This window comes from Astyanax mexicanus, chromosome 9 (assembly GCF_023375975.1).
Source record: "Astyanax mexicanus isolate ESR-SI-001 chromosome 9, AstMex3_surface, whole genome shotgun sequence".
NCBI classification, from domain to species: domain Eukaryota; kingdom Metazoa; phylum Chordata; class Actinopteri; order Characiformes; family Acestrorhamphidae; genus Astyanax; species Astyanax mexicanus.
Window position 1 is genome coordinate 28,539,986 of NC_064416.1, and position 17,932 is coordinate 28,557,917.

Consider the following 17,932-nt stretch of genomic DNA (forward strand, 5'->3'; position numbering starts at 1 on the left):
GCAATTATTTCTGGAACGATATATAGTCCACAAAAAAGCCAACAAACAGTGTCATAATATAATGAAGCAGTAAGTGAGATCTGTGATTCTTTATCTTAATCTTCTATACTGACAGAAAATGATTACAATCCTCATTTGACTAACTTGTACCTTGTTTCATTATATTTTAGCAATCAAAATGTATTTAAATAAATATGTAGTGCTTTCCTTGCTACAGTTCACTGTTGCTATTGTCTTTGTAATTGAAGTAGATGCTGCACAAATGAAAAAAAAAAATTAAATCCCCCATAAATCTGAATTTGAAAAAAGAAAATGAGGACAAAACAAACAAGCAACAAAACTAAACAAATGGCCCACTGTCTAGGCAAGCAACAGCCTGTTCAGTGTGATCCAACGAGCCCACCACTTGGATTTCTGTCAGCTTTACACATGAGCAGAACAGATTTGGCCAATTCAGCCGTCTGCTGCTGCACTCCTCCTGGACTGTGCAGAATAAATGGTCTGTGAAACGACCCTAGGGGTGGGATTGACTGTTGCCCTCCTTCATGTGGAAAAGAGACAGGTACCATACGGTACAGTCCCAAACCTGAGCTCTTTTCCAGAGTCCTGGTCTGCTAGTAGATATCAGACCCTGTATCTAGGAATAACGTTATTTAAATACCCTGCTTAGAGACACAGCTGTTGACTTTACTGTTGTAGGAAGTGGCTTATCAGTTTCAACTGCTCATCAATTGGACTGACAACCTCTCTTTCTCTCTCTCTCTCTCTCTCTCTCTCTACCTCTCTCTCTCTTTCTCCGTCTCAGTCAAGCGAAGAATCTACAGCCTCAGCTTGTTACAGCTGAACACCTGAGTGTGGAGAAGTCTCTAACAGTTCCTCTCTGAGTGGTCTGTAAAGGATACACTCCGAGATCCACTCGCATTTACTGGGATTCGTGTCAGCGTTACACATGAGCGGGACTGATTTGGCCAATTCAGCCGTCTATTACTGTGCTGTAGGGGGACTGTGCAGGATAAATTGAAGGTGTCACACTCCCACACTGAGTCTATGAATAAAGTTGGCATACAGTAGAAATTGGCATCACGACACCTTATATGAAAAGTCTGATGACTATAAACACAGCTGTTTTCCCTGTAAGAAAGCAGGTTATCTGTCTGAGCTGCCACTGCCGTCTACCAGGGCCATCGACCCTTTCGCCCAGGCGATGGATCTACTGCCCTCCTGCCTCCCTCACAACTGACAGCCTTGTCTCATCATAGTGTGAGGGAGAAAAGACAGACAGAGACAAACACATTTACTGTTTTGTGCTGGACACAGATGGAAGCTGACTTGCGGCTTTTAACCCATCCATGCAGTGAACACATATTAGTAATGAAGTAGGCACGAATGCCTGGAGGGGTGGGCAGCCTCTGCGGCAGGGTCCGAGTAACAGAAAGGGTTAAATTCTCTGTGGATGCTTGACAACTAGTTATAACACCCCTTCCCCTAAAACAAGCGTGGCAATTATCCACATACCATATTTTTCACACTTTAAGGTGCACTTAAAATCCTTTAATTTTCCCAAACATCGTCAGTGTGCCTTATAATCTGGTGCGCCTTATGTATGAATCCTACCAGTCACGTTGTAAGAAGCAGTGAAGCCACTCCGTTAAAGTACAGCGTTATATAGAAGTTTCAGTTTAGTTCTCCAGGACCAAGACTCTAGACTGTAGCAGTATTAGCATTAGCCGCTAACCACGCTAAGCACTAGCTCTTTTGCCGCGCAGAGGTAAGTATATCAGACTTTAGCCTGCGTGTTTACCATGTTAAAACAAGCTACGTTGGACAAACCACTAGCTTATATCGCCCGAGCTTACCGGAACTCTCAGAGTTCCTCAGTGTAGCGCTGTCGGGCGGCATTAGCTGCTAATCATGGCTAGCACTAGTGGCCAGCTGCTAATGCTAATGCAGCCCTAGTGGAAGGCTGGAAATCTAAGCTTACTGTAAATAAACAGAAATGCTTTACTCACCCAAATAAATGTTTTTCAGGAGAGAAATATGTGTAGATTAATTTGTTTACTTAGCATAGCTAAGCTTTACTTTTGAATTAGAAGGAAACATGACAACATCCCTGTTCTTTACTAGTATTGCTCAATGCGCCCTATGTATGAAAATAGATTAGAAAATAGATGTTCATTGATAGTGTGCCTTATAATTCGATGTGCCTTATAATGTAAAAAATACAGTAAGCATTCTAAAGTTGAATCTGAAGTAAGGTCTTCCTCTTTATTTCTCATTGTAGTTAATAAAATGTTAATAATAAGCTGATAATAGGCTTTACACTACAGTATTAATATTTAAGCAACATCATCTCACCTGAGTGCTTATATCATCAGATCCATAAAGGTCACATGAGCTGTACCCGGAAGAGACAGCCAAGAATATTTAGTATATTACCACATGCAAATGAGGCGGGCAGCTTCCACATTACATTACACCGGCTGCTGAGAATACTGAGCTTGAGATGTAGAGGAGGTGACAGCCATTAAACTGTCAGGCAGCATTTCACGCAGCCGGTAAAATAATCCATATTACACCCCGAGCCAAAGGAGAAGAAGAGAAGCTGCCCGGTCCATTAGCCGCAGAGGAAGAGCTCTTTATGAGATTGCTGTGATGAAAAGAGCTGCCGCTAATTACCACAGGTTTCCTAAAGCTAGCAGTCCATACGGTTATTACAGGCAGAGAGAGTTAGGGAAAGGTGAGGTGGTTAAACTAATGCAGTAAATCTGTAGAGTGTAGAGAGTGAAGCTGAAGGGGCTGTAGGACTGTAGGGAGTGTTTTTCTGTGGGTGAATGGGAAGCATTTTTGGGCTGGACTCAGAAGCTGCATGCTAATATTTACAGAAGAGTGATAAGAGTGGGGGGTGTATGTGAAGCACAGGGAGGAGGTGCAGAGAAAGGAGGCGGAGGCATCAGAAGAATGTTTTGTGTGTTTGTGTAATAGGAGTCACTAAACCATCATACTTCACTTTTGCAAGTTCACACATGTACCAAAAAGAAACCGCATTTTTTAGACAAATTAGAAAAAATAAATAAATAAAAAAAAAATACTAAAAAAAAAAATATATATATATATAAACCCTGAAAGAATCTCATCAGTAACCACCCCACCCAGGCCAATACAATATCTTTAATTAATTATTTTTATGACGATAATAATAACATTTTAAACAATATTTTGCATTTTTCAAAAATTCAGTTTCTAAAGGTATTTTTTGTACTGAAAGAAACAAAAATATTAAAAATCACCAGGGGAGATGTTAAACAGTGCATGTATGTGTAAACAATGAGACCTACCAGGTTTAATTAAGCTCTTATTAATAGGTATTTTATTAAGTGAATAAGAAAAAAAGTGTTATCAAAATGAATCATAATTAAAATCATGATTCACAGAGGGGCAGTATTAATAGTGTAGTGTGGTTTAGGTCTGACTATACACATTTACACATTTATATACAACTGCATGGATAGCTGACTAAGGTAAGTACGAAGAACATTTCCATATAATGACAAAAAAATGACTGATTTGTAGATGTAAAAAAATTTAAACAATATTAAGCTGGGTATGTTTTTACATAAAAGGACTTCTTTACCTTAGGTAACCACCTATCTATCCATGCAGTTGTATATAAATGTATAAATGGCCATACACACACATACGTTTTAATATTACTCTGAGAGATTCCAAACACTGTGACTGTTGGTGTGGTTTACGTTGTGTGTGTGTGTGTGTGTACTATGAGTGTGTATGCTTTTGTGTGTAAAGTTGCTGTAGGGGAAAAACACACGTGCTGTGTCCATCCTCACTTTCCTCACCTTACACACGCGAGCGATACGCGACACAATAGTGTTGTCGAAGAAATCAAACTCCTTCCCTGCTTCACTGAAGAAGAAGTAAATCTTATCATCATCTCCCACCACGTTGCCTTTAGGCAGGCTCTCCTGGATGTAGGCAGAGCCCACAAACGCCGGGTCTGAAGGAAAAACAGAGCCAAGCATTACTCCACTGCCAACTGTGCTGAAACTGAGCTCATCATCAGATTTACGTCTGTTTTTACGAACGATCGTTTATTAGCCGAGGGCTTAAAGGCAGAGAAACAGGCATCAATTACAATCAGCAAATATAAAGCGCAGAGGCTGCTGGGAAGGCCGTACACATGCACAGACAGAATACAGCGCTGACATCCTCTTCCCTCAGTCTGAAATACGTCCAAACAGCTGAAATCTTTGGCAGAGGAATAAATGCAGCAGAATTTAAATGCAGTGGACGTGCACTCGCCTGCTCACAAATTGCAACAAAGATTGCAAACAAGAATCGTACAAACGCCAATCATTTTTATGAGCAAATATTGGCTCATACTGATTCCAACCCTGGCTCAGTCTGACTGTGCATCATTACTGTTAGACATTATATAATTTGTTTTATTGTGGGCGATATATTGTCCCAGAAATAATTGCGATAAATGATATCATTCTCATTTTAAGACCTTTTTAAGTGCCACTGATATTCTGATATACTGAAAAAAGAATCTTAATCCTAAATAGCAATAAACCTTTAATAATGATAATATATATATATATATATATATATATATTTTTTTTTTCATTTTTATTATTATTTTGTGGTTCGCTCTGTGTGCTAGCATTAAAGTAGAATTTAGATTGGTCCAAAAAAGTCCAGCCCAACCCATAAACATAACCTGATTTAAACCCAATTATTTTTTTTTTGTAAATAGAGAGTTAAAACCGACCTTTTTTAACTACAATTCTAAATTATTTGAATGAGTAAATTCTGTTCAGAATGATGTTAATGAACAGTACAATACAGAAGGAGCATATGCCTATTGTTTAAGATTTAACTGTTTATTACGAAAAAAACTGTGTGATTATAACATTCTTGTGCACAGTGTGAATTGTTACTTTGCTACGTTGTAATTATCATGCCTTATAGCTTTATATAAATTTAAAATAGCATTCAGAAATGTAGACCTACGCCACAGAGCATTTTTTTGGTCTCTGACTCCAAATCTAAGTCTAAACTCTAAACTAAGGTGGAGTTATTGATGGTCATTGTGTCTACTGCACTTTTTTTCTCACACACTATAAAAGGCACTGCTGTTTACAGACTCAAGCCACTCTTCATCTCTCTGAGAGATATCGGTGATGTTTATTCTTATGCAAACCTGCAATTAAAGACAATGGGCAATACTGGTGTCAGCAGAAAATGATTGAGGTCTTTTCATATATTGTATAATAAGTCAATGTCAAGTGAATTTATTGTGACATTTGTGGCCTAATTAACTATTAACCAACTGCTCTGTTCATACATTTGTGTATATGTTCATCAAACAACACTACACTATCTACAAGGAATGAACTAATATGGCAAATATGGGCTAAACGCTAAACAATATCCAATATGTTGGACAATGTGGGACTATGTGCTGATAATGATACCAATATAATGGCACTTTCACACCTTTAGTTAATTTTCTCTGGTCTGAATCATGTCTGTAAACATGGGGAGTTTTTGCCTTGGTTTGGTTTGATTTAACTGGTGTCGCAACTTAGCCCATGTCTGTCTTGTCTTGTCTTGTTCTTCTTTCTTTTCTTGGGTCTTTCTGTTCCTATTTTGTTTTCTTGTCTTCCCTAGCCAGTTTGTTTTCCTGTCAATGTGTTCTTAAGCAGGTGGCTCTACACACAGAAATGCAGCAAATACTGAGGGTGCTTTCACACCTGCCTCGTTTGGTCCGGACTTTCGGATTTTTCAGTTTGGTTCGAATCAAAGTAGCAGGTGTGAAAGGAACCGCGAACCACGGTCCGGACCAAAGGACTAGATGGATCTTCTGAACCATGGTCCGGTTCGCCTGCAGTGTGAAAGCACTTTTCTGGATGGTTCAAACTTTCGGACCAATTAGGTTGCTGAGCAGGCGTTCCTCAACAACGGCAGCAGAAGAAGAAAAATAACCGGAAAAGCAGGAAAGATGAGCCGTGGAAGCACATGGGGCGAGGAGGAGACAAAATGTTTCATTGAAATTTGGTGCGATGAACATCTGAAAAGTGCCTGAAGTTGCTGCTGCTGCTGGTTTAAAAACCACAATAGCAGCACTACTATGGCGAAGAAATGAATCTGTTCTGTTCATTTTATCTTTATCCTGGAGAGGCTTTCCACTGAATGAACCACCCGCTGAATTGTCAAAACGCCTTACGTCAGACGCATGTCCTTCTAAAACCAATCAGCGTCAAGTCAAGGAAAACGCATCGATTCGTAAGTGATGATTAAAGGATGTAGGAGTATCACACGAAGGTCTTTGGTGCGCTCCCTAAACTGCAGTGTGAAAACAAAAATAAGCGGACCAAATATATACAATGTAGCAAACACATGAACCTTGGTTCGGACCACGGTCCAGACTTTTAGGTGTGAAAGCACCCTAAAACTCTTATGTTTTTTCTTATGTTTTAAACTAAAGTTTGCAGTGTGTTTATTACTGTAAGGGTGTGCTGTTTACCTAATATAATACTTTATTCCTTCTAATCTTCAGTCTGAGGATTTAATGCTGCTTATTCTACAGAAAGGAATAGGAGAGATATGGGGACTTTGAGCAGATCCAGAGGACCCTGACTCTTACCTTGAAGCCAGTTCAACGAGTTCTCTGTCTTTAAGGCAGTGCCGTGGCCAAGGCTCTTGTAAATGATGGGTTCGTTCCCTTGGAAGTTACTGACGGTGCCAGCGTACAGCTCTCCATCTGCAGACAAATTAGAGTTTCAGATGGATGCACAGAGAATAGAGGCAAACTCCGGCAACCATTACTGAGGCCAATTCCAGCACATGGCATATACTGTATGACTTCAGAAAGAAAACACTGATTCCAGATCAGCCGCTCCAACAGTTCACAACGGTTACAAACAAAAACAGCAGATTAAATCACAGGTGGAAAGTTTTAAAGACATAAATACATATTTTCAGTGATGTAGAAGATTATGAGCAGTAATTAGTTAATGATATGTCAGTGACCAGCAGTCAGATCATCACACTCCATCACACGTTCGCCGCAAACTGCGTCAAGCTCTTAAGTCATCTCAATTAGATTTGTTAATGTGGTTCTGTCACTGTGTGACATATTCTAAGAAAACCTCCAAAATTCACTGATGACTCCAAAAGATGCCTGTTACTAATACTAACACTGTGGTACGCAGTATCAAACCCCACATTAACAGACCTGGATGAGAGATGTTCTAAATACCTGATATTTAGAAGATAACTGCATACAACATCACTTCACAGTAAACAGTACTAGTCAACATTTGGACACACCTTCTCTTTCAATTTTTTTTCCTACATTGTAAAATACTGCTGATGTCACCCAGATTGTGAAGGAACACATAAGGAATCATGTAATAAAAGTGTTAAACAAACCAAAATACTCAGTGAAGAATTGAATTTAGGTGCTCTTAACTGAGGTGCTGTTAACTTGCAGTTTCTGACTAACTCTGGTAACTTATCCTGTACAACAGAGGTAACTCTGGGTCTTCCTTTCCTGGGGTGGTCCTGATCAGAGCCAGTTTCATTATAAATTTTTTGATGATCTTTGTGACTGCACTTAGGGATACTTTTTTATTCTTTACTTAGTTGAGTAGTTCTTGCTATAATAAGGATTAGAACATTACTGAAATATTCACTATTCACTGTATACCTGTAACTCTACCTCTTCACAACTTTACAACTGATGCTCTCAAACACATTAAGTAATTTAAGTCATTAACTCTTGACAAGTTCAGCACAGCTGTTAACTGAAAGCCATTTCATGTGACTCTACCAGCCAAGATGTGCAAAACTGTCATCTAAGGAATAGGTGCTACTTTGAAGAATCTAAAATATAAAACATATTCTGTTTTTTTCTTCATAGTTTGGATGAGTTCAGTATTAATCTACAATGCAGAAAAATAATAAAAAATAATGAAAATTGAAGGTGAATTTAAGGTGCATCCAAACTATTGACTGGTACTCTATATCCAGACGTTCCATTAAAATAAAGCTGATCAACTTTTTTTCTGAATTCCTGTGCAATAAAGGGCATAAAGTCACCCAACAGCAATGCGACAGACTGGTAAAGACCATTCAAAAAAAAAAAAAAGAAAAAGAAAAAGAAAGCTATGATTGCTAGATTGATAATCAAGGTTATTTTGATAAATAGTAAATTGTATTGTATAAAAATATACACATTTATAGGTATGTACTCAAATACATACCTAAAATGGTGAAGTATTTTATGTTTTGGTCACTTAAAGCAGACCAAAACGTGGGGAAGCAGCCTAATTTAAGCATTGCTGTTGATTGAAAAACTTAAATATCCATGCCTTCAAGAGAAATGTTCATGACCATACAGTTTTTAAAACATCAGCACAGACATGGACAATACAACCAAATATCAACTAAAACTATAATCAAAATTGATTAGTAGGTCTAAAATTAATTTGATAAAAAAAATGCTTGAGAGCTCCATTGTGATAATTGATAAATTACTGAACTAACTGTGTGCTGGTGTATTCGATAGCTCAAAATAGCTTTTCTCTGTTGATAGAAGAAAAAAGGAGTTTTTTTAATGACTTTTCCAAAAAAATATGGATATTAAAAGGAGTTTTTTTATGACTTTTCCAAAAAAATATGGATATTATTATTTTTTCAAAAACTTATCCAGTCCTGGAAATAGCTATTTTGAAATTCCATGACTTTTCCAGGTTTTTCATAACTGTGCGATTCCTGAGAGATACTGGGAGAGGTTTTTCGTTGGACATGATAGATGATGATAGACTATATTTTCCTTTCAATCTCCACCTTAATCTCCATTCAGAATTCGATGTAGTCCAAGACCTGGTTTAATCTCTGTCTGGAATAGTGCCCCCTAGTGTTTGTGACTGTTTTTTTTTTCTGTTTTCATGCAGTTTAAGATGGTTTCAGGTGTGTGATCTTTGATTTGAGAATTTCAGAACTACAGCACCAAAATCTAGACATGATCTAATAGTGTTGGTCTGGGCTGAATCAACTTCTTCTGTTTATTCTAATCCTGAACCTACCGGCCATGATGGCAGTGGACTTGTACTCTGGGTTAAAAGGACAGCGGCTCCGCCCATCCTCCGTCACGATCTCGCCCGACCCGCTGCGCACCAGAGAGAAATTCACTGTGTTCTGAAAACACAAAAACACACAGAGACACACACTTTACTTACACAGACATCATGTACTGTTTCACATATACTGGACACTCTGGCCTAAACACACAGTCTGAAACACAGAGAGAGAGAGAGAGGGAGAGGTCTGAACGGGATGTGATGTCACAGAGATAAGCGTTTGGAGACTCAGGAGGATGAAGAGGAGAACTGAAGGCTGAAGGCTATAGAACAGTCCTATGTACAGTATGTTCCTCCATGTGTGGGCTGAGGATTCCGATAAGGGGTTTGGAGGAGGGATGGAGGAATGGAGGATCCCAGTTTGGAATGCAAAGCTGTGCCAGGACACCCTGATGCTCTGCAGTCACGCTGGCTTTCTCTGGCTTAGCTGTGTTGAGACAGCACAGCTGCTGATGTCTTTATAGGGGCATGCAGATGCTGTCACAAAGCATCCTCATGCAGCAGAGTCATTTCTGTGCATTTTATAAAGGAAGGGAATTGGATCTGCTTCCTCAGTCTTAACATGGTTACTGTTGGAAGACAACATATAATGGACTTTTTGTTCTGTTCTGTTTAATGGATTTTTGTTCTGTTTAACGGATTTATTTTATCAATAAACATCTAAAGACTTGGGGGCTCTAGATAGTTCTTAATGACATGTAACAGATTATGAACAGACTGTGAATTTCACACTTTCTGACTGAGTTCTCCTAATTTTTTTTTTAATATAATTTTATTTCAAATTTTTCCCATTTTCTCCACAATTTACACGGCCAATTACCCAATCCACTCATTAGGACACCCTCTATCACTAGTAATGCCCCAACACACCAGGAGGATGAAGACTAACACATGCTTCCTCCGATACATGTGAAGTCAGTAGCATTACAGCATGCTTGGAGGAAAACGCAATGACTTGGTTCCGATACCTCAGCTCACAGACGCCTTATGCTGCAGACATCACCCTAAGAGTGATGTGGGGAGAGAGCGCCATCTACCCACCCAGAGAGAGCAAGACCAATTGTGCTCCCTCTGAGTGCCGGCAGGGGTTTGAACCTAGGACCTCCCAAAATACTTTGGGTACATACAAGGCAGATATTAGCTTCTTATTATTTCATACTTGCCCTGGGGTGTAGCTGCTGCAGGGATTAATGGAGATATCCAGTGAAATTCATGAATATTATAGAGATTATAGAGATTATATATATTACTGCTGAGTTACTGAAATTTATGCCCATTCATTTCCACAGAATTCATTTTGCAATCTGTTAAACAGTCTTTTTTAAAAAAAAACCTATAAGTGTATAATACCTGTACACTTCATTCCAAGCTCACATTATCACTAAAGGTAGAGCGGTAGATGCTCTGCACTCAGTACTTTGGTGGTATATTTAATAGGAGCAGGTTCAATAATTGGAACCAACTCCATTGTGTTTTTTTTTACTCTTAATCTGTCATGATTTAATGAGGTAACAGGACACATCTGGCCATAAACTGCTTATCAGTTAATTGTCCAATTATTTTGGAGCCTATGAAAATGCAGGGATTCCATTTGTAAAAGGTTAATTCAATGGTTTTGTTAAATACTTTAAATCAAAGTCCACATTTCAATCACTTCATGAATAATTTCTTAATTTTAAATCAGTTCAGATGATGCACAGAAGCAAATATCAGATCATTTGTTTTTTTTTTAGTCCAACATGACTGTATATGTTTAACTTTTTTGACCAACTGTGCACAAGGATATCACTCTTTTGATAACAGTTTTCCTTTTATGGTAAGCAAAGCTGTTATACTCTTCCAAATCGGTGCATGTTATAGTCTCTTTAGTCTATGAACTCTACACACTTCATTAGAAGAAACATGTCTGTGCAGATTTTATAAAACACTAACGGTTCCTCTCTCTCTCTCTCTCTCTTTATCTGAGATGTGAGCAGTGCTCTGCCCTGCAGGTGCAGCGTTACAGTAGATCGTTTCTCATTCCGACATCATTTGTCCTGTGAAGGAGGGGAGATTTTGATTGACTGGGTAAATTACATGAATAATTCATGGCTCCCCTGCTGCCTGCTAAAAGAACAGAGGAGAAGAGGGAAGCCGGCTGCAGGCAGCTGAGAGGAGAAAAAAATGAAATGCACACTTACGATGTACGCGCAGATCGGGCTGAAGGCGTACGTCCCGCACACGTACAGATGAGTAGCGTTCACACGCAGCAGAATCTTGATGTAATTGAAACAGTCAGTCTAATAGAGTGACGGCAAGACCATAAAAAAGAGAGAGAGAGAGAGAGAGAGAGAGGAGAGGAGAAGAGGGGAGGGATGGATTGAGAGATAGAGAGAGAGGAGAGAGAAGGACAGAGAGAAAGAAAGTGGAAAGAAGAGAATATAGAAAGAAAAACAGAAAGAGAAAGCATAAAGAAAGCAGGAGATATGTAGAGTGAGGAGAGGAGAGGAGTGAGACAGAGAGAGGAGAGGACAGAGAGAGGGAGAGACAGAGAGGAGATAGAGAGAGGGACAGAGAGAGAGGAGAGGACAGAGAGAAGGAGAGACAGAGAGAAGAGAGAGAGAGGGACAGAGAGAGAGGAGAGGACAGAGAGAAGGAGAGACAGAGAGAAGAGAGAGAGAGGGACAGAGAGAGAGGAAGGGTGAGAGTAGAAAGAGGAGAAAGACAAAGGAAAGGAAAGGAACGAGAGACAGAGAGGGGGAGAGAGAAGAGAGGAGAAGAAAGGAAAGAGGGTGAGAGGAGAGAGAGAGGGACAGAGAGAGAAGGAGAGAGTAGACAAAGAAGAGGCGAGAAAGAGAGAGAGAGAGAGGAGAGAAAAAAGTGTGGTGTCGTCAGTGTTTACAGTGTTCAGTTTCCATAAAAACCCATCAAAACAATAAAGTCAAAATCAATAATGTAATGTAATAAATCAGTATTTAGAGATTGTTATTAAAATCATTGTTTAAAACTGACCCTCTCTGCTCCAGCACCTCTAATTGAAATAAACTAGAATAGGCTGGAAGAGCTATTTGGCAGCCGTGTGTCATCCGTCTGAAGACACAGGGCCTATTACACTCACTCATCAAGACCCCAAGCCTCGCTCTCCAGGCAAATCAATCAGGCACCAAATTAAGCATGCCGATTATTAATCTAATAACAGCCCTCTCACCATGTCAAGCTTCTGGGGAAATTACAGTGGCGAGGTGGCAGAGCAGTGAGAGCTCACACGTGAAAATAGAATAACCTGACCCAACCAGAGGAATTCTATTTCTAGCACTTACGTGTCATTTTGGCCACATAGGAGACAGTATGTACTTATTAAGAATCACATGATTGATTTATTGTTGTGGCGATTTACTCACTTGCAAGTCTTTGCCTTTGAAGCTGCACTCGTCTCGCTTCTCTTCCGGCGTGCTCCATGTGAACTGAAAAAAAAAAAAAAAATCAGTGTACTTTAAAATTGCTTCATCTTAGCTTAAAAACAGGTTTTACAAAACACTCATTTATACACATACACTAAATTGTTGGTACCTCTCGGTTAATGAAAGAAAAAACCATAATGGTCACAGAAATAACTTGAATCTGACAAAAGTAATAATAAATAAAAATCCTATGAATATGAACAAATGAAAATCAAACATTGATTTTGAACCCTGACTCAACAGAATTGTTTTAAAAACTCCTGAAACGTACATAAAGCACTTCTACTAACATTCAAGTGTTTTCAATAACACTTAACAGCAATTTGGTCATGACAAAATCTATTATGCTGGTTTAGATCACCTGTATAGAATATGAATGACGACCATAGAGAAAAAGGGCCCTATTTTGATTCTCATTTCTATCTCACACCCGCCAAACAGTCTGTTTTCACACCTTGTGTCTGTGTCATTTAAATAGCAAAGGAGTTTATGAATATATCTGCGATGATGGGCGTGGTGGTCTGAAAGTGAGGTGTGTTCAGGAACATTTCTGACATATTGCTATCTTGACAGCGGAAAACAAAGGTGCACCACTGACTGATTTGAACCCTGATAACAGTCAACAGTCAGATGATCATTGCTATCTTGGCATCACAGTGTATGCACTGCACACACACAAGGCCACACAACAATAAAACCCAACTTTTACATCAACAATAAAGAATATAGAACACAGAATAAAATATATCATTGCTGTTCCTATGAATAACCTGCTAGCACACCTTTACAGAGTGAACGTACAGGTCAGTTTCCTCTGCTGAGATGGGCAGAAACACTGCGCCTCTAAAATACCAATCTACCAAAGTCAGAGCGCACCTGGATCTTAAAGGCAATGGCAAGTGAAATGCTGATTGGTTTATTTCACGTTATGCAAAAATGAACACCCGTGATTAATTAAGGGTATTAATACGTGCCTTTTGTGCGTTTTTAAGCCATGCAAGATGTCATTTTTGCATCCTCATGATAGCAAAGACACACTCAAGCCCTAAATCAAGCTGTACAGTGTGAGTTTCGTGGCTCACCCTCAGATCGCTAAAATATAAATCATATTCACAGCACTCGTGTTGGACACACACATGAGCACACAAACATACACAGTAATATAGTGAGCAAACATGTCCAGAGCTGTAGGCAGCCATTGCTACTGCACTGGGGGGCAGTGAGGATTAAGAGCCTTGCTCAAATGCCCAACAGTGCAAGCTTAAAGAACATGAGTATCTAACCCACAATCCTGCCTTCAATAACACAGTGCTCTAACTAATGAGCCATGACCAAACTGTAGTATAAATGATTAAATATATTAATAAAATAGTTATTTTTGCATTATTTTTGTGATCAAATATACCTTTTATTTCCCACCCATTATTTTCATTCCTTACACACCTGGAGGTAAAGCTAGTGTTCAATTCCAGTCTGGAAACCAGGACAGGACAGTTATGGCCAAGGTTAGGCTCATACGTTCCTTTCTTGCTTAAGCAGCTTCTTAAAAAAAGGCCGGTGTACTGAGTGCACTCGGATGAGAAGTGAATAAGCAGACAGAAAGAGTCTAATGAAATGACGGATAGCGCACACACAATTCCAGACGTCCTGTGATGAAAATAGCAGACCGTTCCACGTCACACTAACCCACTGCGTATACAGTGATGACTCTGTTCTGCTGATACTGGCCAGTTGTGTCAGCATGTGAATATTTATGCCCATGTCAAGTGATGGTGATCAAAAGCAGAGCCCTTTAAACCGAATACCCTACCAGCTAGCACTGCGCAAAATTTCATATTATGCCAACATTACAGTACTTTAAATCTCTTATAGCAAATGTTCAGTGGAAATCAGATTGCTGAGATGTGAGAACTCCAAACAATTTGTATGGATTTTGTTTTGTTACAGAAAACATGGGAATTGACTTAAATAGACTTGATCATATACTGTTTGTCTGAAAAGAACTAAATAACAGTAAGTTACAGGGTCCTATTGTAGCTATCTATAGGCGAGTAGTCAACTGTGCACTGTGCAGCTTGATTTAGGGCATGCCAGTGTGTCTTTGCTATTATAACGACAGGAAAAGTATGCTTTATGTGGCTTGAAATGCGCAAAATGCATATACTAATTATCTTAATGAATCATGGGTTAGTTTTGGATGTAACGTGATATTATAATAAACCAATCAGCATTTAATTTGCCATTACCATTAATAGCCAGGTGCACTCTCTGACTTTGGCGCATTGGTATTTTAATGGCGCAGCACTTCTGTGCTTCACAGAAGAAAACACTGACCTGTGCGTTCATGCTGTAAAGGTGTACAAGCAGGTAATTTATAGGAACAATACTGGCAATATTATTTTATTTTCTATTCTGTTTATAGTTGATTTAAAAATGTGTGTCTAACAAGCAGGTATGTACGCAAGTTGAATGTGCACAGTGCATATCCAGAGCATTGCCAAGATAGCAATGAAGGTCTGACTGATGACTGCTGTCGAGGTTCTAATCAGTCAGTAGCGTACATGTGTTTTTCGTTGCCAAGATAGCAATACACCAGAAATTTACCTGAACACAACTCACTTCCAGACCACCACGCCCATCATCATAGGGCGTCAGAGCAATAAGCTTTACAATGCGCCTTGTGTAGGGTGTAAGATAGGACCCATAGTGTTGTAAACGATATAACAATATAAATTAATTGTCGTGCAATAACACTCAAAGTTTTCAATAATATTTTTGTATATTATTAACTAGTAGTATTTGTTTGCTCCATTTGCCTTATAGCTGTATAGCATGCCTCAGGTTCTTATGTTTAAATTTGTGGTATAAACTGCATAAACATGCTGTAGATATTTATGATAAATGAGTGAAATTAGACCCTCTGATAGTCGCTGTTGACTCAGGACATGCTCACACACAAACACACAGATGCCTGCTCTTCTTGTGGAATGTTAACTTAAGAGGCGACTGTTGAACACCAGCCAAAGCAAACGCACTGAATTTAAACACAGACAAATATATACTGTATACTGTATGTGTATATATTGCACATGTCTGTGCATGTGCTCATACTAAACACTCCAATACAAACACATACACATACACACTCACACTCACACACTCTTACATTGCGCTGCAGTGGTCGGCTGATATCGCTGAGGTTCAGGGCAAAGAGAGCCTCTCGGGCGCCTACGTAAAGCGTGCCGTCTTCCGGGCTGAGGAGCAGAGAGGTGTAATTGAAGACTCCTTCAGCTGAAAACCTCTTGGCCGACCTCTCCTTTGCATCTGGAACAGCAGATATGGAGGGGGAGGGAAGAAAGGTTCAAATAGATTAGATGAGATTGCCTCAAAACATCCTGACTGAAGCAATTACAATGAACTAGATGCAAAGGATTAAGTACTAACATTTTCACACCAGCTGAATTAGAGGCAAGACCAACAATCTGACACGTTTCTGTAGTTAAAAGACTTTAAAAAAAATATTTTGTCCACTTATGTTTGTGTTTTTCATTTAACTAAACTAGTGAGAATTCATTTTTATACTATCATTTTCTAACCTCTCTTTTTGACTTAACCATGGCAATTAAACAGGCGGATTTTTATCATTGTATTTTTAATACTGCTGTATTTGCTGTGTATTTATTCTGTTCTATTTTGTTGTCCTCTACAGTGCTTAATTCTAAAAGCAAAAAACATTTCAGCCCATAACATTTGTTACTAGGGATGTTTAAATCCAGAAATTGGGAGCCAACTAAAATTCCAGGTTCAAGGTCAAGAAGGTCAAGTTTACAACACACAATTTTTCCTAAATGTCAATAATCAAATGAGATAAAAAAAAAAAATCTTGAATATTAGGGATGCACAATGATATCGGAATTCTATCAGTATCAGACGATATTTTTTTTTTCTTTTAGAATCATCGGCATCAGCCAATTTAGCAGATAATTTAAACCAATACTTGGTGACATTTATTGTATGCTCGAAAAGGACCAAGCAACGCTGGCTGCGATAGTACAATTGGCCGACACTTGCCATGCTACTTTATTTATTTATTTTTATTACTTTCAATAGATATATTGGTATATTCACCCTGTTAATTTAATAAAGAGTGTTTAAAGCTGTGAGCAGTCTATTTTGTACGCTTTCTGACACAAAATCACATATTGTATCTGCACTCCGTAACACCAGTAACTGGACAGCCCACTTGAGAGTTCATTACTCACCAGTCCAGAACAGTGAGTATCAGAAGATAGCAGAGCTAACAAACACTACTAACCACACACAAAACCACTCACAGATTTAACAGTAAACTAAAAGGACAGCTGCTAAAGTAACTGCACGCTCAGAAATCAACAGTGTTTCAAAAAGTAAGGCTCTGCACAATGGGCACTACCAAGACTGCCAGAATAGATTAGTGTAGCATTACAAAAAAAAGAAATAGAGAGAGAAATCTCACTCATAAGTAGTTTGGATGATTCTCTACTATTGGATGTAGCTGTGGGTTTTGTGTTGCTACATTGTTAGCCTGGTGATTTTTATTGTTCCCAACTTCAACTCACACATTTGTAGAATATGTAAAACTTGTATACCTTGTGGAGAAAGCAGAATTAAGACTTTTAAAGGACTTTTTAAAGGATCCCATACGGATCATATTTTCAGTAGTAAATGACAAAGTGATCAGGATGTGTTATTAGATATTAAGGAAACATGCAACGTTTAAGCAATCATCTTTTGTCAGCAGAGCTAAACGCAGTATTTTCTTATTAGAACTATGCAGTATGTCACAGAAATCTGATGAGACTCCTGATGTTTGCTGCTTATCCCCCAACACTAATTCCACTCCTGAGGTCGCCAGGTTTAAAAACACAGCAGCAGTGTGCAGCTATGAAAGCTAGCAAGTGAGCTGGTTTATCCAAAACCTTAGCTAACCTAAAAAGCCTAACAATTCAGCAAAGAATGACAGAAAAGGTTAGTTTAGCATTTATCCCCTATCCTGGATCAATACTGACTGATACTGACTCTAAACAACAATAAAATAGAGCCAATTTAGTAATGTGTGTGATGAACATCACTTTTTTCCCCAGACAGTGACAACAGACTATCTGGGTGTGTGCTCAGTGTGTGCAAACACAAATTCTTGTGTGTGTAATGTTTTGGATTCAACACTCAATTTAGCAAAGAACACAAGAACACCTTGAGTGAGCATCAAATAAAACCTGTTGTGAACTGTCTATGTTTGTTAAAATTAACAAGTATGTGTGTGTGTGTGTGTGTGGTCTGATCTTG

General features: G+C 38.8%; 1 protein-coding gene across 2 annotated transcripts in view; it reads right to left on the bottom strand.

Moving 5' to 3' along the window:
* sema4ba (sema domain, immunoglobulin domain (Ig), transmembrane domain (TM) and short cytoplasmic domain, (semaphorin) 4Ba) overlaps positions 1–17,932 on the bottom strand; it is a 133,004-nt gene that overhangs the window by 18,778 nt on the left and 96,294 nt on the right. For both annotated transcript variants that reach the window (XM_007254480.4, XM_049483522.1), the window contains exons 3-8: positions 15,774–15,931; positions 12,548–12,610; positions 11,348–11,446; positions 9,114–9,225; positions 6,668–6,784; positions 3,855–4,012 (exon numbers count right to left, since the gene is read on the bottom strand). In XM_007254480.4, coding sequence (XP_007254542.3) covers positions 3,855–4,012; positions 6,668–6,784; positions 9,114–9,225; positions 11,348–11,446; positions 12,548–12,610; positions 15,774–15,931 — 707 coding nt within the window. The remainder of the gene's footprint in view (positions 1–3,854; positions 4,013–6,667; positions 6,785–9,113; positions 9,226–11,347; positions 11,447–12,547; positions 12,611–15,773; positions 15,932–17,932) is intronic.